The 20,375-nt window shown below is 34.3% G+C and overlaps 1 protein-coding gene across 3 annotated transcripts in view; it reads left to right on the top strand.

Moving 5' to 3' along the window:
• USP37 (ubiquitin specific peptidase 37) overlaps nt 1–19,397 on the top strand; it is a 112,160-nt gene extending 92,763 nt beyond the window's left edge. For all 3 annotated transcript variants that reach the window (XM_063104220.1, XM_063104225.1, XM_063104214.1), the window contains 8 exons: nt 1,590–1,731; nt 2,863–3,118; nt 8,155–8,321; nt 10,853–10,913; nt 13,975–14,090; nt 15,836–15,905; nt 16,320–16,458; nt 16,993–19,397. In XM_063104220.1, coding sequence (XP_062960290.1) covers nt 1,590–1,731; nt 2,863–3,118; nt 8,155–8,321; nt 10,853–10,913; nt 13,975–14,090; nt 15,836–15,905; nt 16,320–16,458; nt 16,993–17,080 — 1,039 coding nt within the window. In that variant the 3' untranslated portion in view covers nt 17,081–19,397. The remainder of the gene's footprint in view (nt 1–1,589; nt 1,732–2,862; nt 3,119–8,154; nt 8,322–10,852; nt 10,914–13,974; nt 14,091–15,835; nt 15,906–16,319; nt 16,459–16,992) is intronic.
• Nucleotides 19,398–20,375: the final 978 nt, after the last annotated feature.

Below are 20,375 nucleotides of genomic sequence, written 5' to 3'. Positions count from 1 at the left end.
GTCAGTAAAGGATGATTAGGCCCTAGAAGACTTGTCATGCCGATCAAACTTAAAAGAGGCTGAATTATGAACCAGAATATCATTGGTTCTACAATGTCCTTTGCCACGTTTGACCCTGGTGCAATAGTAGCCAGGTGTCACCCTCCTTTGTCAAAGTATTTAGCTATATAAACAAATTAATGTGTTCAGGTTTGGTTGGTGAGCATGAAATCAGAAATAAGGAATTAAGATGGCTAATTGGCTATTTCTAAGGTATTTTAAAACCCTTTTGAACACATAATAGGAGGCTATTCAAGTGTTTAGGCTGGAGTGCAATGATATCCTGGCTGCTCTCAGCCACAGACTATGTTTGAGTTTATCAATGACCACTTGCCTCTTTTCTTTGATCTACATTGCTACGCAGTCCTGATTTCCATTGTGGCCTCTTATTTCTTGGTGCTGTCATTTTTTGTGTTTATGTACAGTTTTTACATTTAGATTAACTGCACTTCTCTAATTTCCATTTTAATTTTTTTTTTTTAGTATAGCATATGAATTTGTGTTAACTTCCATCAAAGAAAGTTCTTACTCTTAGACCTTTACCACTTTTTCCTCTAGTTTATTTTCAGCTCACCTAGAAGACAACACAGTAACACCTTACTTATCTGGTATCATTAAAGAATGGTATTTGGTATTCCACATAAATGAATTTTTATATAACTGAAGCTTGCCTTTTTAAGCATTTATCTTTCAAAATTTTAAACCATTTTGGATGAAATTTTTTCTAAAATATGTTACACTATTCCTTATACTGTATTCTTAAATAAAATACACTGAAGATAATTTCAGTAAATCTTACTGACTTAGAGTCAGCATTATGAATATCAGTTATTGCACTGTTTTAATATGATATTGCTCTCAGAAGCTCCTAATTATTACAAGACAGTTTACCTTTACATTAAATGACTTTGTAGTTCTTTTTTGCCCTTTCTTGTGGTTATTCTCTCTCATTTCTTAGCTCTCATTTTTTGATGAACTTGCTATACAATTTTATACACCATTTGCTGGGAAAGAAAGGGTCCCTGTAAGTGCATGGTCTTTGGAACTGCCTCCCTCAGAAGACTTTTTTCTTACTTTGGAATCCCTGTATTCTGGAAGGTAGAGGTTACCAGAAATCTGACCTGCGGATAAGTGGAATGTTACTGTTATTTTGAAAGTGCATGGATCATAATTTAAAAGATCAAAATTTAGTTCTCATGCACTTGTCAAAAACATTTATTCATTGCTATGCCTGCATGAATTCAGTAGAGTACTTACTTTATAAAGACAATAGCAGACTTCATTGGGGCCAGTCATTAAAAGAAAAAGGCGCAAAGTGATTGGTTTACTGATGATATGTAATAGCATAAGAGTTGTACAGTTTTCAAAGCATGGCTCTTTTGGAGTGGGGCAAAGGTAATGCTTAAATATACCTCTTGATAAATCAGAGAAAAACTCAATTAAATAATTTTCCATTGTGAAAAAGCATTTTGCTTTGGTATTTATGCATCAAAAGAATAACAAAGACAAATGTTTGTCAGACTTAGTTTCTTTTTTTTCTTAAACTACAGGAAATTCAACTTTAAATCCAAGAACTCCTTGGCTTTATGCCTTGATTCAGACAGTGAGGATGAGCTAAAACGCTCAGTGGCCCTCAGTCAGAGACTTTGTGAAATGTCAGGCAATGAACAGCAGCAGGAAGACACAGAAAAAGTAAGTATTTTTTTATCAAAACATCTGACAAAGATTCGTGTAGCTCTTACTGTCCAAACAAATGCCTTTTATAACCAGCATCAGGAAACTTAATAAATACACAAGACAGGTTGTAAGCTTAAAGGATCTGTTCAGACAATAGTTTTAAAGAACGTGCTTTCTGTAGCTACAAAATTCAATCTGTTAATAAGTAGATCAAGACTTTTAGGAAACTAAAGTTGTTTTAGACAAATTACTTTCTCCTGTTAACTTTCAGAGCTACTTTTACATATTGGTGCTCAAGTAATTACTCGCCTTATTTTGGTAGCAATTGTTTATGTCAGGAAACCATAGTAAACATTTTATTTAACAGGGCAACCAAGTAAACTAATTGTTTAAATTATGGGTGTGAAAACAGCCACATTATCTCCTAACTTGACACTTAATGGTAGTTAATTGACACTTTGGAGATCTAAGCTTTTCTAGGTGTTTGCATCATTTCATGCTACTGTGTTTTATTTTAAACCTCCCTATTGTTAAAATAAGATTATTTTAGTTATTTTTTTATTCTGAGTTGTTCCCCATCTTACTTCAAAACTAGAGGTAATTTGTGGTTGCTCACTTTGAATGGGAGATGAGAAAAAGTATGAAATTCTCCCAGAAATGTAAGAATGTTACTTAGAAAATAACTTCTGAGTATTTACATAATATTGATGTAGTTTTTATTTTTTCTCATTTGTTTTGTTAAAAAAAGGAATAAGAGCAGTCAATTTTTAAAAGGAATGTTTGGTATAATGATAGAATATTAACAGTGTAATCCGTAAATACCTGGAAGAAAATGCACTGAAAATACTTACAGTAATTATCTCTGAGTAGTCTATTTTGAGTGAATTTACTTTGTTTTTATATATTTTTCAAATTTCCACAAAGAAAATACTTAGCACATGTTATAATCAAGAAAAGTAATCATGTAGCCTTATCTAGTTATTATTTTTAAAATTAGGCTTGCCAGTGAGTTATTGTTATTGATTGTTAAATAACCCAAAGCATCAAAGAAACTTTTTAGAAATAAAGTTCCCACTTTAAACTCTAATTAAGATTGCTATATTTGTAGATATTCTAGTTTCCTCTAAAAGTAACTCTCTTCTTCAGGATTCAAAATTATGCAGAATAGAGCCTGATAAATCCAAATTGGAAAATTCAGGATTTGATAGAATGAGCGAAGAAGAGCTTCTAGCAGCTGTCTTAGAGATAAGTAAGAGAGAAACTTCACCGTCTCCTAGTCATGAAGATGATGATAAACCAACCAGCAGCCCAGATACTGGATTTGCAGAAGATGATATTCAAGAAATGCCTGAAAATCCAGACACTATGGAAACTGAGAAGCCCAAAGCAGTTACAGAGCCAGGTAGGATTAATGAAGGTAAACATTTGTTAAAGCATAACTGTATTCCAAAGCCTTACAGTTACAAATGGCTTCTAAAAAATGAGAGGTAAGATGGATTTTTATAAGAGAGCTGATAATATTTTCATGCTTTATTTTAAAAAGCTTTAAAAAATGAGAAGTAAATATTGTGACTAGTATCCAGATGCTAGTGGTAAAGTGTACCGTATCTCTTTAGATATACATCAGAAGAAAAGTTAGCATTCTTCTTATGTACATTTAATTGGTATTTATGTTGGGTTTTGGTTACTTTTCTCACCACTGCTATCTCAGAAATTGTTTATTTTTCTATTATCTGAATTTGTACCAAGTTTTAGTATATAAATAATTCAGTATATATAAATAATTATCCATCCTCTGTTGGGTTCATCCCATTATAAGGATAGAAAGACCACTGAACTAAGAAGTCAGGTCTTAGACCTCTGACTGTACCACTTACTAGCTGTGAATTTTCAAACAGGTAATTTTACATCTTTGATATTTAGGTTTTTTATCTCTGGGATCTGCCAGACATACTTTAGAATGTTGTGAGTGGAATGTTAGATAGTATATACATATAATGTAAAGTGCTCTACAGATATGAAATTGTTTTTGGTAATTTTTATTCATATTTTGTTATTTCTTAAGCTAGCAGTAGGAAAAACAGAGCTGAGCCTCTTTGCCTGGCACTGTGGGTATTTTGAGGATTTTTGTTTGTTTGTTTGTTTTTTAAGGTAGAGAATTTTTCCTATCTTTGTGTGACCAATTCTAATTTTTCTCTCTTGATAGCCCCAAGATCTAAAAAAAATCTATTACTAATGTGTTTCAAGTGCACTAAGCCTAGGATTTTTTAAATAAAGAGAATAGTAGAATATCACAAAATTATTTTCTTCATTCTCATAGTCAGGGCCTCTTCAATTTTGATTTTTTTTTTTTTTTTTTTTTAATGCAAGTAAAACAAAAATTAGTACATGGTCAATTTAACTGGAAACAAAAAGCTGATGGGTTTTATATATAGGCATTACTTTTTCCCTTGTGCTGTAAGTTTTCTTATGTAATCCCCTTTTCTTATTAAACTTATAATCACTGCCCTTAGATATCTTTGGTTAATATTAGTGCTTTTGTCCCTTCCTGATTTATTTTCTGCTTTCAGTTCTTCCTTTCAATTCTCTGCTTAGTCCTGTGACTCCCTAAAATTAACAAAGGTAGTTATACGGTTAGTTCTAGATTATCTATTCTAACAAAGGAGAACACACTAAGATTATCAAAATCATTAATTGCCATAGATGGTTTACAACTATAGCAGCTTTAGAGAGGGCAAATTGTATAGTACTTTATTTCCTTGTTTTCTGTAGATTCTCTGTTTTTTAGCTACCACATTCCCCAGTTGGATGTACACTACTGCTGCATTTCCTGTTTCTTTAACCTCACCATTCCATTCACCTTCTACTGTAACTGAAACCTGAAGACATTGCTTCTCCTGCAATTTTTTTTTAATGTATGGAAAATATATTAAGCAAAGAAAAAAGTAGAGATGAGTATGATGAACCTTCCCCCACCCCGTGTACACATCATTTATTTTCAATAATTACCAAGAAAAAAACCAGTCTTATTTCATGTATACCCTAATATATTTCTCCATCCTATCCCCTGGATTATTTAGTAATCAATCACAGATATTACATCACTTCATCAGTAAGGATTTCAGTATCTCTAAAATTAAGAACTGTTTTTTAACATAGCCTCAGTCCCATTTTTATACATATTGATGAAATATCAAGTTCATATCTCTGCCCTGGATCTCTCTCCTGAGCTTTAAACTTGTATATTGAAATGCCTATTTGAAATCTCCATTTGGCTGATTTTATTTTTCCCTATCCCCACCAATTATGCCTTCCCTGATCAGGAAATGGCACCATCATCTATCCAATTGCTCAGACCAAAACACATGTCTCCCTTGAATTTTTTGTTGTACTTCACACCTTACATTCAGTCCATCAATAAATTCAGTCAGCTGTACCTCCAAAATGTGTCCTGAATTCAACCATTTATCAATATCTTTATGGCTGTAACTCTAACCTTCCTTCTCTTACCTGGACCACTGTAACGGATTCCTAACTAATGTCTCTTCTTCCACTCTTATTCCCCTACAGACCTTTTTTCATGAACGAAGCAGCTAAAGTAATCTTTCTAAAGTATAAATCATACCATGTCAGTCTCCTACTTAAAACTTACTGTGACTTCCCAGTACACTTAATATAAAAATCCACATTTCTTACTATGACCTATCTTCACTCTCACCCTCTTTCACTGTGTACTCTAGCCATACCGATATTCTCTTCATCCCTCAAATATGCTAAATTCATTCTCATCTCAGAGCCTTTGCACTTAAACTTCTTGAGGGCAGGGGCCATCTTGCCTTAATTATGACTGTATCCCCAGCTTCTACACCAGTGCCTGGTACATCGTAGATTCTTAATAAATATTTGTGACCTAACAGATCTGCTATCTCATGAATCAACTGAGGAAGGAACAGGAAGACTGGCTGAGTAAGGTTTCACAGCTTCAAGACACTAGCCAGAGGGAATATTATATACAAGGGCTCAAACATGAGAAAGGCTGTAGCAAGTTAGTGGACCTAAAAAGAGTTCGGAATGATCTGCATTACTGGAGGAGCATAGTGTTGAAGGGGAAAAACAAAAGATGAGACCAGAAGGTTAAGTAGTCTCTGGTTTTTGTGTGACTTAAAGCCGTGTTTAGCAGTTTGGACTTTTATTTCAAAAGCATTAGGGAATTCTTGGTTATTTTAAGCAAATAAGTGTTTGATAAAAGATTTATGTTTGGGGGTAAAAAAAAAAGATCATTCTGGCAGCAGTATAGCACCTAAGTTAGAGAAGAACCAGAGTAATCCTGTGAGACCTGTTAGGAAGTTATTGCAGTAATCCAAAGCAAGTTAATGATGCCCTAAACCAGGGTTTTGGATTGGAAAGAAAAAAAGTTGATGGAATCAAGTGATAATTAGGAAGTAATGATTTATCTGATGTGAGGGGTGAATGAGAAGGAGAAGTCAAAGATGATCCTCAGGTTCCTGTCTTCAAAAAACAAACTACATGAACAGTGATCTCATTCACTGAAATACAGAATATAGGGAAAGGAGTAGATTTCAGTTGGGTGTCGGGAAGAGGCAAATGATACGTTCAGTGTAAGAATGTTGAGTTTAACACATGGAATTCGTTTGATCCGTTTTGCAAGTTCCTTAAAAGTGGATTTTTTTTTGTGGCCATATTTGTCCCCATAGATTTTAAGTCATTTGTATCTGTCTGATAATCTTGTCCTAAATACAAATGTATGTTGATTTTAACATCTCAAAATAAACATCCTTAATTCTGCTATCACATGGATTAACTACTAGTATAATCCGGGATTGTTTGAGGTACATTGATATATGAGTGCTGAAATTATTGGAAAAATAATTCTGTTACCTTTTTTTAGTAAGTTTTAATAATAAAAGTGATAATACTTTATATCCTAAAATAGCAGCCTCAATCCCAAATCTTCCTTCCATTTGAAATGCTTATCATTATCTAACTTTGTATGTCCCGGTTCCAAATTTCCAAAAGAGATAATCTAATTAATTGAGTAAAATATTCATTTCCAGTCCAGTAAACTAAGACCAGAGGGACAGGCAGGGTCATGTAGGCTTCAGAGCTGTACCTGCCAGGCCATGGGAAGGGCTATTTTTCCAGTAATGGAGGAAAGAAAGATTGTTTTTTAAAAAACAGTTGGGATTTTTGCACCTAGTAAATTCCAAGTTTCTTTTCTTCTCTTAATTAATATTCAGAGTTCATTTTAATGATAAATATTCACTCAATAATTCAGTACTATTTAAAATAATAACTAGTTGCTGATTTAGAGTCTAAAACCAAGATGCTATAAGCTTTAGAGCTGTCTGTGCTATAGAAAAGTACCCATTTAAAATACAGTATTAGGGCAGGTAAAGAGCATATACTAACTTAAAAATAATCCATATAAAATGGATGTATAAAGGTAATTCTTGTTAACCATTTCAGTTCTTTTTATGAGTTTCCTTAACTTGTTAAAATGAGAATTTTTACTTTGGTAAAGTGTTAAAAGAATTCTCTTCTCCTCACTCGTACCTATACTAAAAATTATAATGAAATGTTGTTGCTCTCACAATTCAAATAACCAGAACAAAGTCATGGTTCTCATGTTTATTCCAGCTAGCCATGACTCAAGAAGAGAAATGAAAGATTAATTTTTCTCTTACCTCCCTAGATGAATGTTTTAAACATATGTATATGTTGCATATGTGTAATAATTTTTACTTTCTACTTAGTTTATTTGATTTAGAATATATACAAGACTTGTTTGATTATTAATGTGAAAACACACTCAGTTGACATACAATGTAATAAATGAGAAAAATCTCAATATTAGCCTAAACATTTTAGCCTAATTTTTATTTCATTTATTATAAACAATACTTTATTTCCAGTACTTGGTCATGTGACACTGTGACCTATGAAGAATATGGCTACTTGTTTTTTCCCATCTTTATTCATACTAGCTTCTGATGATTGGTTAAGTTTCAGAACCATTGCTGTAGATCAGTGGTTCTCAACCAAGGGCAATTTTGCTCCCCCCAAGGAGATACTTAGCAATGTCTGTCATTTTTGGTTGTCACAACTAGAGAGGGGGGTGCTAATGGCATCTAGTAGGTAGAGGCCAGGAATGCTACTAAAAATTCTACAGTGCACTGGCCAGACTCGTTCCCCAACCCCCCAACCAAAAACTTGTCCCACCCAAAACATCAATGGTGCTGAGGTTGAGAGACCCTGATATAGATGCAGTAAGATGAGATTGTATGTCCCAAGCAACTTAAAGATGAGGTTAGGGTAAGTTATTCTCTGACCAGTTGACCAGTAGATGTCACTCTAATCCAAGATTTTCAGTTCATTACAGAGGATTTTCCAAAGTAACGTTTTGTTCTGCTTCCTCAGATCTTGCCAGTTTTACTGAGATAACTAAAGACTGTGATGAGAATAAAGAAAACAAAACTCCAGAAGGATCTCAGGGAGAGGTTGATTGGCTCCAGCAGTATGATATGGAGCGAGAAAGGGAAGAGCAAGAGCTTCAGCAGGCATTGGCTCAGAGCCTTCAAGAGCAAGTAAGGATATTTATGTTACTACTATCTTTCCCAAGAAACACTAATATGTGTTGAGCACTTACTGTTGGTCAGGCATTGTTCCAGGTGATTTACATACAGTAAATCATAGGTGCACCAAAAAAAAAATCTTGTTTGGGGCTTCCTTTGGGTTTGAAACTACATTGGTAGTTTTTCTTTTTTTGAAAATCCAGGTGCAACAAAATATATTGTTCATTACCTTCCATTACTGTAGTTCATTGCATGCTAATGGAAGATGGGATATTAGAGATTATTCCCAGTCCAACTTTATTTTTCAAGCTGTAGAAACAGCCAGTATATATCACCATGATTTTATCATTAATATTTGAAGGCATTGTATTTGTTTTCATCATTCTCTCACAATATAAATCTTTTCCTATGAGTTATTTGAATATAAAATTCTCAGAAATATTATCTAAAACCTAATTTTCAGATTTTAGGAATAACAGAATATTTGTCTGCTCTTTTGTTTATTAGTAATCTATTCTTTAATTTTTACTTCTTTATGCTGGTTGATTTTCACTGTTGTAATCACCTGAGATATCTGACTTATGATAGTGTTTTCATGGTCATCTAATCCTGTATAATCCAAGTTGTGTTAATAAAAATTTACAAAGACTCCCTGGAAAGAATGCACAGTTTTAATGCTTACAGATAATCAGATTAAGAAATCTTATTTCGGGCCGGCCCGTGGCTCACTTGGGAGAGTGCGGTGCTGATAACACCAAGGCCACGGGTTCAGATCCTATATAGGGATGGCTGGTTCGCTCACTGGCTGAGCGTGGTACTGACAACACCAAGCCAAGGGTTAACATCCCCTTACCGGTCATCTCTGGAAAAAAAAAAAAAGAAAGAAAGAAATCTTATTTCTCTGTACCAGTAGTCTCAGTCGTAACTGCACATTAAAATTACCTGGAGAGTTGTAAAAAATACTGATGCCTGGGTTGTTCTTCCTCTCAGAAATTCTGATATGATTGATCTGAGGTGTAATCTGGGCATCTGGATTTCTCTTCTTTTCTTTTAATCTGGGTTTTTAAAAGCTTCCCTCAAAGATTCTAATGGGCAGCCAAGATTGAGAATTGTCACTTTAAAACCATTTCAGAACCAGATGTTCTATATACATTTATTTGTAAGGTATACTACTCTAGCTATCTTGTCATCAATATATATGTATGTCAAACTATTTTACAAATAACATATACTGTAGTAGTCATTTGTTTTAGAAAACTTGGTTTTAATTTTTACTTTATTTGTGTTTTTTGGCACCTGGCCAGTATGGGGAACCAAACCTTAGTGTCACAAGGCCACACTCTGACCAACTGTGCTAACTGGCCAGCCCAGAACTTGCTTATAATATAAAAGACCAAGGTCTGATTTCTCAGCAGGAGTTTCTTACAGTGCAGAAAAAGAAAAAATTCAGCACCCACCTTTTTTCTAAGTGGAAGACATATATCACATTTCTTGTCAGCTGACCCAGTTAAAACTATCCTGTTTTTCTAAGATGTGAGGTTAGGGTTGTAAGATGAAGTGTGTTTATTCTAGTGTACCTGCACCATTCTATTAATAACTAAAAGGGAATCTTTTTACCTTTCAGTTTCAGAATAGACATGCTGAAAAAAATATCAAATAAATAAAAAATTTTAAGTGTAAAATAACTCTGGTTAAATTACATTTTTTCTTTATTCATGCATCATTTGTGAATTATCTTTTCTCTGAAGATGAGAAGGGAAATTTTTTCTTATAGTCAACATTTCCCTATTCTTGTTTATAATTATAGTCATCTAGTTTGAGACATTTTCAGGAGATATTGAAGGTACTATTTTTTTCTAAGAGATCCTTCTAGGTAGCAGAAAAGTAACAGCCATAGCATTCATTTAGTATTTAACCAAGCATCTATTGTGTGCCTTGGTTTCTTTAGCAAGAAGAAAAATAGAAACCCGTGAAAAATATCTTATGGAAATATTGTTCATCTTGTTGTCATATACTTAGGGTGAGTGGTAAGCTAGAACTGGCTCACTGTCAGCTCATGTGAGCAGTCTGTATACCCCTCTTCCCAACTCTGCATTCAGTGTCATGTGAGTAGCTCTAAGTTGGCCATAGTGGGAGTATTTATACCATGCAAATTGGCAAATGCTATAAATCAGGGGAAAGGAAAGACAACAATTTGCTAAGTATCTGCTCTGCACCAGACATTTTTATATAGAGAGGAAAGGGAATTATATCGTAATGTCACATTGAGTGGTTTGTGGTTGGCAAAACCAAGTGTCACCGACAAAAGGAAACAGTATTTAAGTCTTTTTAACTCCCAAGGTTGTGTTTGAAGAGGACAGTATTGGAAAAAGTAAAGAACTTCTTCTCTACACCCTCAAAAGTCCATATTTCAAACATCTGTAAGGATGTAGAAAACATTATCAGCAGACACTTCCAGAGAAACTGATTTTTATCCTCATTAAATATGTTTAATCAATACCTTAGTTTTTTAAATACCTTAGTTTTTGTTCTTGTCCCTTTAGGAGGCTTGGGAACAGAAAGAAGATGATGACCTCAAAAGAGCTACAGAGTTAAGTCTTCAAGGTGTGGAGATCATTTTAATTACATTTTTTTAAATGGTAAAATGTATCATACATAGAAGAGCATATAAAATGTGTTTTTTAATAAAATAACAAATTTGAACATCTCCCAGGTAAAGAAATAGAACCTTAGAAGTTCCCTGTGTATCTTCCTTTCCCCTCCCTCGCAGAGGAAACCACTATTCTAACATTTATATTCATCTTTAGCTTACCTTTTTTTATGATTTCACCATCTGTATTTGTATCCCTAAACAATATATTTTTTAACTTTAAAAAATTAAACAGCAAGAGCAATCTATCTATTTAATGAAAGAGTCACATTGCCACTGTTAAGACAAATAAGGAAAAAATAATATGGCTTCAGTTTCCCCATGAGTTTTTAAGAGCTCACTCTGGGGAAGTCAGTGGGCAGGGTCATGAGTGAGTATTAAGCCACATAAGATTCACCAGGTCATGGCATTTGATGGAGCTAATATGTGGACCGGGTACTAGAAATGCACAGAGATAAGTAATCACAAGGACTAGGCTAACTCTACTTTTTGTTTCTAAAATCATTTTGGTCTTTCTTGAGCTCTCAGAAATAGATCAGAACAGAACACTTTGGTGGTACAAAATGAGTCTTCCCAGCTGATGTAGTAAACAGAGCATGGAGGAGAGAGCAAGAATTTCACTGGCATATAGTGGGGTTTTTTGTAGGGTGTGGTGGTGGGGGTTGGTTGGTTTTGGCAGCTGGCCAGTGCAGGGAAAAATGATTGCTGGCGTATGATTGAGCAAAAGTTACAAAGAAGAATCCAATCCAAGCTAGGCTTACCCACGCATTCTGTCATCAGGTTAAAAAGTAAGTTGGTGGTAATGATGGCTGTCTCAGGTCACATTGCTACAATCTGAACTGGTTGCCTTCTATATCCATGCACAGATATCCTGAAATCTACCTAACCATTCTCCTGGGGATTCCCTTTTACTATCTCCTTTGTTTGAATCTCCCATTTTCTATATCTCCTTTTTGGTCTACTTGTGTTTTGTTGTAGAACATCCTCCAAATGTTTCCTTGTAAAAGAGGGCACAACAAATATTTTGGAGACCTTGCAAATTTCATTCCACCCTCATTTTTGACTGATAGTTTGGCTGAATATAGAATTCCTGGTTTGCAGTCATTCTGAAAGTATTCTTCACCCCAAATTCATGAGGCTGAGCAGTGAAAGAAGTCTTGTTTGCAGGGTTGTTATATGAAAAGTCTAAAGCCTTTCTTTAACCTGATGTGACCTCTTCCCCCGCACCCCCCTCCGGAAGCTCCTATGATCTTCTCTTTGTTTCTGTTCTCATGAAGTTTCACAATGATGTGCCTTGATGTGGGTCTGTTTCATCCATTTTGTTGGACACTTAATAATCCTTTTAATCTATAAACTTCTATTCTTCATTTCCAAGGCATTTTTGCTTATTTCCTCACTTCCACTTTCTTTCCTCTTTTTGAAACTCCTATTGTCCAGACCTACTGGTCTGGTTCTCTTAATTTTCTCATCTCTTCTTTCCAGGTTTTTTGATCTTTTTGTCATTTTTGCTCTACTCTCTGGGAAGTTTCTCCAACCTTATCTCCAACTCCAGATTTTCTGATGAGTTTTTTATTTCTCCTATCATCTTTCTAATTTTCAGGAACTCTTGTTCTGTGAATGTTCCTTTTTTATTTGATTTTTTTTTGTTTGATTGGAATAATAGCATCTGAACTCTGATGATATTAAATATAGTTCATTTGTTTGGAGTTTTCTTCTCCTGGAATATTGCTTCAAATTGCTCTATCCCATGTGTTTATTATGGTCTTTATATGTATTCTTATATTCTTTGTTAGAGGCTTTCCTCTATATCTAGTGATCATTGGCTGTTAGCTCATGATTAAGAATGAGGAACTAAAAAGATGATTGAAACCTCTAAGCACATGAATAGATAGGACTTGACAACTTTGAGTTTTATAAGGTGGTACTTTTGGGGGGATGGTACTAGATTAATCAGATTCCTAAAGAAGAGTTTTCCTGTCTGTTTTACCCTTCCCACTTAATAAAGATCTAGACTTCTGTCATTGCCTAGCAGCAAAAAGTTGGGGGCAGTGGATGTAGGAGTCTGTTTCTTAAACAGTTTTCACCCAATCTTTATTTTATTCTCTTCTTAGCCTCCAATTTCAGAGGTACCTGGTACTTCAGTGTCATATGCCCTTTGAAGGTTCAGTGATGTAAATTGGATTGGTTCTCAATTTTTCCATTGCTGGCTTGAGAGATGGCTTTGGCTTTCTTAGGTCTGCTGAGTCACTCACTCATGTATTTCCAGCTTCCAGAATTTTGGTGCTGTAGTCTCTTCCCGTTCTTCTCATTCTTAGGTGTTCATGTCTTTTAAACAACCCTATAATGTGATTTTAGTGGAGTTAATTATATTTTAAAGCAAATAACCACTTATGTACAAATGCCCCTGGGATTCTTTATTTAAAACTATTAGTAAAGATGGATTCTTCCAGTAGAAACACATTATTAAAGAAATAATGGATCTTGCATTTGTTTGTTTGTTTAGTGTGTTTTAGGTGGAATTTAAGAGTTAAAGGTTGAATTTCCTTTTTTGTTGTTGTTGTTCCATTTAAAGAAATGATTTAATATTTAAAGAAAACAAAAGGGTATTGACCTTTTATGGTCTTTTTTATATGAGGATAATTTATATTTGCTAGTGGCACCTACAATATGCACTAAGTACTTCAAATCTAACGAATAGTTTATATGATATAAAATTTAGTGAAATTGAGTTTTCTTTACAATCATACTTTCTTTTTCAGTTTTATTTCTTGTGAGTGTTAGATCCCCTTATCAAATATATATATTTAAAAGAAAAATGAACATTTCTTTTACAGAAACCCATGTCTGCAGTGTTATTTTCCAGAGTGGGCTAAGTGAATTGGAACCCTAATAATATTATGTCTTATTGTTTCTTAGGGTGATAAAATGTGTATCTCAAGCTAATCTATCTTCCTAATTGTATTTCTTATGTGTATACCAAGAACTTTTATAAGATTTTATCTTTGTGTTCTTCAGAGTTTAACAACTCTTTTCTGGATGCATTGGGTTCTGATGAGGACTCTGGAAATGAGGATGTTTTTGATATGGAGTACACAGAAGCCGAAGCTGAGGAACTGAAAAGAAACGCTGAGGTAGTATTTTATCCCAGAATAGAATTAGTCAGATTGTCAGTGTTACTCTTCCTGATCTCTGTCTTCAAAGGCCCACTTTCAGTGTCCATTGCAGGTTCATTTCTGCCCTTTCTGTAACCATGAAACAGTGTTAATTTTCTCTTGTCCTTTGCTCTTCATTTCTTACATACAAGATTCAAAACAAAAATAGAAATACATCCTGACCACCTTACATGCATGTTAGATAAGAACTGAGTAAAGGTGTATGTACTTTAAGTTACCTTTAGTTCCACCAAATAACTACGTTATCTTTATATTAATACCAAAACCAGTTGCTTGTTGCTCAGTGAAATCTGTTGAATTAATGACATTAACTAGAGCACCTTGGACTCTTTTTTTTTTTTGCCCTTATTTTTCTTTACATAATTGCTTTTTTCCCCTCAAATTTTAATTACTCAGGATTCCACTATCCTAACACAACTCCTGTTGCCATTTTGACATATTCTTCTGTCATCCTCACCTCCACATATGGTTTTAAAAAGTCATAATATAAGTAGAGATTTTATCCTGCTTGTTAAAGAATAATTATTTTTAAGGGTTTTTCTTTTTAATGTCTGTACTATATTCCTTCAAATGAACACTCTAGGGCCGACCCCGTGGTGCACTCGGGAGAGTGCGGCGCTGGGAGTGCAGCAGCACTCCCGCCGCAGGTTCGGATCCTATATAGGGATGGCCGGTGCGCTCGCTGGCTGAGCGCGGTACGGGCGACACCAAGCCAAAGGTTGCAATCCCCTTACTGGTCACAAAAAAAAAGGACAAAAAAAAAAAAAAAACATTCTATTTTGTTTATTTTTTAATAAAGCATATTATCAGGCAATATTTTATTTAATTTTTAACTAACATTGAGCATTTGTTGGTTTCTGTTTTTTCACTGTAATACATAATACATTGAGAGACTGTGTGTGATATAAATTTTTCCATATTTTGAATTTTCTTTTTTAAGATAACCCCCCAGAAATAAATTACTACATCAAATTTTATGAACATTTTAATAGTTTCTGGTTTACATATATCTATATTGTATTCCTTTCCAAAATTTTTACCTTATAGTGCTGCATACAGTGCATGAATATCACTTTTCAAGTTTCATTTTCCTTATTTTTTTTTTGCTAGTAACAATTTAATAGTATTTTTTAAAATATTTAAAATGTAGAAGTTCACCCATAATCCCTACAGCAACAGCAACTCTTTTTCATTTTTTCTTTTTTTGTTCTATTATCCAATACCTAACCACTAATATAACTATTTTTATAGAGCTATAATTATTATATGCACTCACATAGGTTTCAAAAACAAAGTTAATGGGGCTGGCCAGTTAGCTCGCTTGTTTAGAATTCAGTGCTGATAACACCAAGAATCAAGGTCAAGGGTTCAGATCCTTATATAACTGAATAATATTGTATTGAATTGATATACCACTCACCAGTCAACCATTATTAGGTATAATATTAGTTCCAACCTTTTCATTACTATAGATAATGTTACAGAGAATAATTTGATATATATACTCTCTTCTTCTTTTGAGTTATTTCCTTAGGATAAATTCTGATTTGGGGGTGGAATTCTTGTGTCAAAGGATTTTTTTATTGAGTGTGACTACATGATACACTGAAGCTTAGCCGTGTCAGCTTTGATAATGTTTAAATTCAATATTTTGCTTTTATTCAAATGAATAGTTAAAAGTCATTCCCACTTCTGTTTTTCAGACAGGAAATCTTCCTCATTCCTATCGGCTCATCAGTGTTGTCAGTCACATTGGTTCCACCTCTTCTTCAGGTAAGTGGATGTCATGATTCCAGCATTTTATAAATGAAGTAGCCATCATTTGCTCCTTAGTATATTGCTCTTTGCCTTGCTTTGTGAGGTGTAAGTTTAATGCATCAAGAAAAACTTTGGAATCTTTTCTTTGATCACACTGAATGTGAATTATGTTAATAGGAATGCTGTTTTGATTTCTCTATTCATAAATGAGCTAAATTCTTGAGCAAAATATATTTATCAAAAAAAAATGTCCTAGTGTAGTATATTCCACACTTAATTATCTGCACATGTTTTATTAATGGTTTTTAGAAACTTTGTTGGGGGTAAGGTGGGTGGGATGGCTGTTTCTGTCTTTCTCAATCTTCCTGTATCTGAGAAAAATCCAGGATGTTTTTAAAAACTGCAATTTTAAGATTTTATTTGTTTCAGGTCATTACATTAGTGATGTGTACGACATTAAGAAGCAGGCGTGGTTTACTTATAATGACCTGGAGGTATCTAAAATCCAAGAGGCTGCAGTGCAGAGTGATCGGGATCGGAGTGGTTACATCTTCTTTTACATGCACAAGTAAGAAACTTTGCCAGATCCAAAAGAAGGGGCTAAAAAATCTCCCAAACTCTTTTGTCTTCCTTTGAGGATAAAATGTTCCCATCAGTTGATTTGTCGACAATTTGGGGGTTTTGTTATCTTTGTTTAGGGCTTATCTCTTGATATTTCCTTATAAGTCCAGAGTATTTTCTCTCTTAACATTACTCATCACACAGTAGCATCTAGGTATGGAATTTAGGACAATTTATTTTATGATAGAAGCTGTCCTATTATAAACCTTTTTGGTCTTCCAGTTTTATCATCTAGTAGATCGGATTTATATGAATGGGAACTACATAGCATTTTTATTAAAGCTAAACTATTGCTAGTTCCCCCCATTCTCAAAAATCAAGATGGTAATTGGACAAGTGAGCTGCTTATTTAATAAAATTGAGGTACCAAATTGGATTGTGCAGACTTTGTCAGTATCTATTTTCTGTTGCTTTTTCGTGTCTATCCTTTGTTTCTGCTCACTGGATTTCCTGTTTTATTTTTTGTTTGTTTTATTTTAAGGGAGATCTTTGATGAGCTGCTGGAAACAGAAAAGAACTCTCAAACACTTAGCATGGAAATGGGGAAGACTACCTGTCAGGCCTCGTAAGGAACAAACTCCCGGGTTGGCAGTGTGCACTGCATATTCTTTTACTGTCACCCACCTCACCTTTCCTCTCCCTGAAGAGAATTTGGAATTCTTTTTGATGCGGGAGCAACAAACAGCTCAGGGCCAAACCAAAAGATGAAAATTGCAGTTATGTGGAACGCTCCATGCTAACTTTTGTGGAAACCCTGGTCTCACATCTGTAGCTGATTATCCTCTTTTTCTCCTACAAGAGTGGCACTTCCTTTTGTCTTAGGAATACATGTTGTAAATATATATATATGTACATACACACTTATATATATGGAATGAATGGAGCCTTAAAGAGTTAGGATGAGCCACCAGAGTATACCTGCTCAAAATTAAATAGCACAGCAGTTTGGCAAAGAAATGAAGGTGTCAGAGTTCACCTGAGAAATGTGTAAAGATATACATATCAGTCAGCTTTTTTGCTTTTATGTTCCTTTAGTAGTTTCACTCAAGTCTGTAACCTTTCATGTGTGTTTGTTAGTAAAATTCACTGGAAAGCCAGCTCTCCATGTTACACTAATGACGGTCTGTTCTCTTTTTAGGAGAGGGGTATTTTTCTGTCACTGGATTTGAAGAGTGCTTTTTTTTTTTTTTTTTTAATTTCATGAATTTGTAATGCCTTTGCTGTTGGTGCTTTGGAATGTGTTATGGTCCCACATTTGTTATCATCATACACATACATTTTCTCTAAAGAGATACCTTCACATTTTGTGTTCTTCAGATGTCATCATATTATAGTGATGAAGATGGAATCTTTTGTTTTGTTCTGTATCATCTTTCCATGGAGCAGGCATTGGCCTAACCAGTTATAACCAAAACTTCAAAAGGTGGAAAGATAATATTGCTCCAATTGGGACTCCCCAGTAGGAATACTTAAGGTTAAGGAAGAAAGCTAGCATTTCTTTCTGTCAGACATAGAAAGGTCAAGAGGAGTGTTCTTGTGTTAAAGCTCAAACTCTGGACCGCTAAATTTAAAAATCCTACTGCAAGTGTGAAATTAAATACTTGAGCTACTGATAAAGCTTGAACATTTAATCATTTGCTGTCTGGCTTTGCCCTTAAAACAGGGCGGAAATTAAAATGTGATTGGTTTAGGTAGTCCCAAGAACTAACAAATAATGAAGGTGCATAATATATTTATCTTACTTTTTAGGTGCTCTCAGTTGAGACTAAGTGGAGATGCAATATCCAGTGCTACCTTAGTCATTTAGCTGACATAACCAGCTTGGTTAAGCAGCTTATGAAACCATATAAAGAATGAGTTTGAGGGTAGAATTCTGTTCACAAAATTTTTGTGAGCCCAGATACATTAGAATCACACAATTAAATATAGCAAAATGAAACTTTCATTATTTTCTTTCATGTTTTTTCTTTTATTATAAAGGAGTGGATTACTCTTCAGTTCTGAGATAGTGACAAAACCACATCAGGATTTCAGGGGGGGAAAACATTTTAAAACCCATCATCACAGAAGATGCCACATCTCCTCTGGAAAATTACCTTAAGAGAACTCCAGCCCACTCTTGGAACTTGGATGTGTTCTGACATAGTAACCTATCCTCAAATTTTGAATCTTTGAATTGTAAATGGCCTCAGCACTTTTGTTTGACTTGTGAAAAATGCTTTTTCTCCTACCATCTACCTACACACATTATTGTAGTGGATATTCCAAAAGGGTACAGTGGTAGGACATGCAGGAGTAGTTTAGAGCAGAATAAAATACTTGTTTTAAAAACTAGCTTTAAAATTTTTGTTTTGTTTTACTTGGTGGTAACTGACTTTCTCATAAATGAGTGAAGTGGTGATCAAATTCTTTAGCTAGTCACTACTTTTCCCTGTTTCTGCACTGGCGAGCTTTGAGAGGTAGTGTTAAAAATGATTGGGAATGATTTGAAGTGAGGGCTGCGTTGAGACATAGAGAAAAATAGAAATAATGCCATAAGCCTATATCGCATCATGAAAGAGCCTCGTTTGAATTGCTTGTATGGCTTGTATGTATGTTTTAGACGTACACTTGGCTCAGAAACCTGATTTGATTTGATCTTCATGTCTTGAGCAGGACTTGTTAGTTGAAAGTAGGTTACTGGAGTGTATGAGTTATCTCACTGCTCATATACTTGCGAGTTTGGGACTTGAATTTTATTTGTTATCTGTCCATTGTTGTGGCCTTGTCAGCCTTCGCATTCTCCCTTCACTCATTTAACTTATTCCTTTGACTACAGAGATTCAGCTGGACTGTGCTGATGGGGTTTGTTGGGGGTTTTTTGAGTTGGCTGTATATATTTAAAAATCATCAATAGATTTTATATATATATATATATATATATATTTTTTTTTTTTTTTTTTTTTGCACATTGTGATCAGTTTGCCCAGAATCGGGAGATGAGGCAGTTAGCATGTTGGGTCCAGTAAGGGACAAGTTAGGAGCAGAGTGCTTCAGTTCCAGGCAGTCTGCACAATAACTAATTAACCTTCCTATTGAAAATACCAAATGTATGGTTACATTACTTTAAATGACATTGAATTGGAACTTAATAGCAGTTAGTTCTGGACACAACCTTTTGATCCTAGTTTGAATTTTTTGGAAGGGAAAAATAAACTATAATTCAAACTTGTTGATTTTTATCCCCTAATATTATGAAGAGTTGAAAAGTTGTATATGGCTAGATGCTATTATCCCTAATTTAGTAGCCATGACTATAATTTAGGCCTATGAGAAGACAAGACTCTATTTTGTAGGGATATATTTATATGTGTGTGCAGACTCATAAGTTTTGTCTTAACAGGATAGAATAAGCAAATCCATGAATTAGTCTTCTATTTATATTTTGATTCCAAAAGCTATTTGTTTACCAGCTATGATCTGTTAATTCTGGGCCTAACTTAAATGGCTCTATAACAAATCTAACAAATGTAAATGTGTTTACATTTTAAGAAGTATGCAGTGATACTTACAGATCAGTTCATTAACTCCAGAAGGCAAATATTAGAATACACATTTGTCTATTTTTCTCCTTGATCAAGTATAAAATTCTTCTGAAAGAGAAGCTTTAAAACATCAGCAGAATAATCCATGAATTTACATAGTCTTCCGTACTACAGTTACTATTATATACTGTATACAGGTACAGCTATAGATATAGTTGTATAATGAAAATTATCTGGAAACACCTAAATTAAAGAGAAAAAAAAGTAGTTGGTAAATTCATTTGTGATCTACAGAAAAGAGAATATATTAAAACAAATAAAAATGTTATCTTTTCTTTGT

Source organism: Cynocephalus volans, chromosome 1 (genome assembly GCF_027409185.1).
Source record: "Cynocephalus volans isolate mCynVol1 chromosome 1, mCynVol1.pri, whole genome shotgun sequence".
In the NCBI taxonomy this organism is placed as follows: Eukaryota; Metazoa; Chordata; class Mammalia; order Dermoptera; family Cynocephalidae; genus Cynocephalus; species Cynocephalus volans.
Note: the sequence above shows the minus strand (reverse complement) of the source record. Positions and strands in the feature narration are given on the sequence as shown.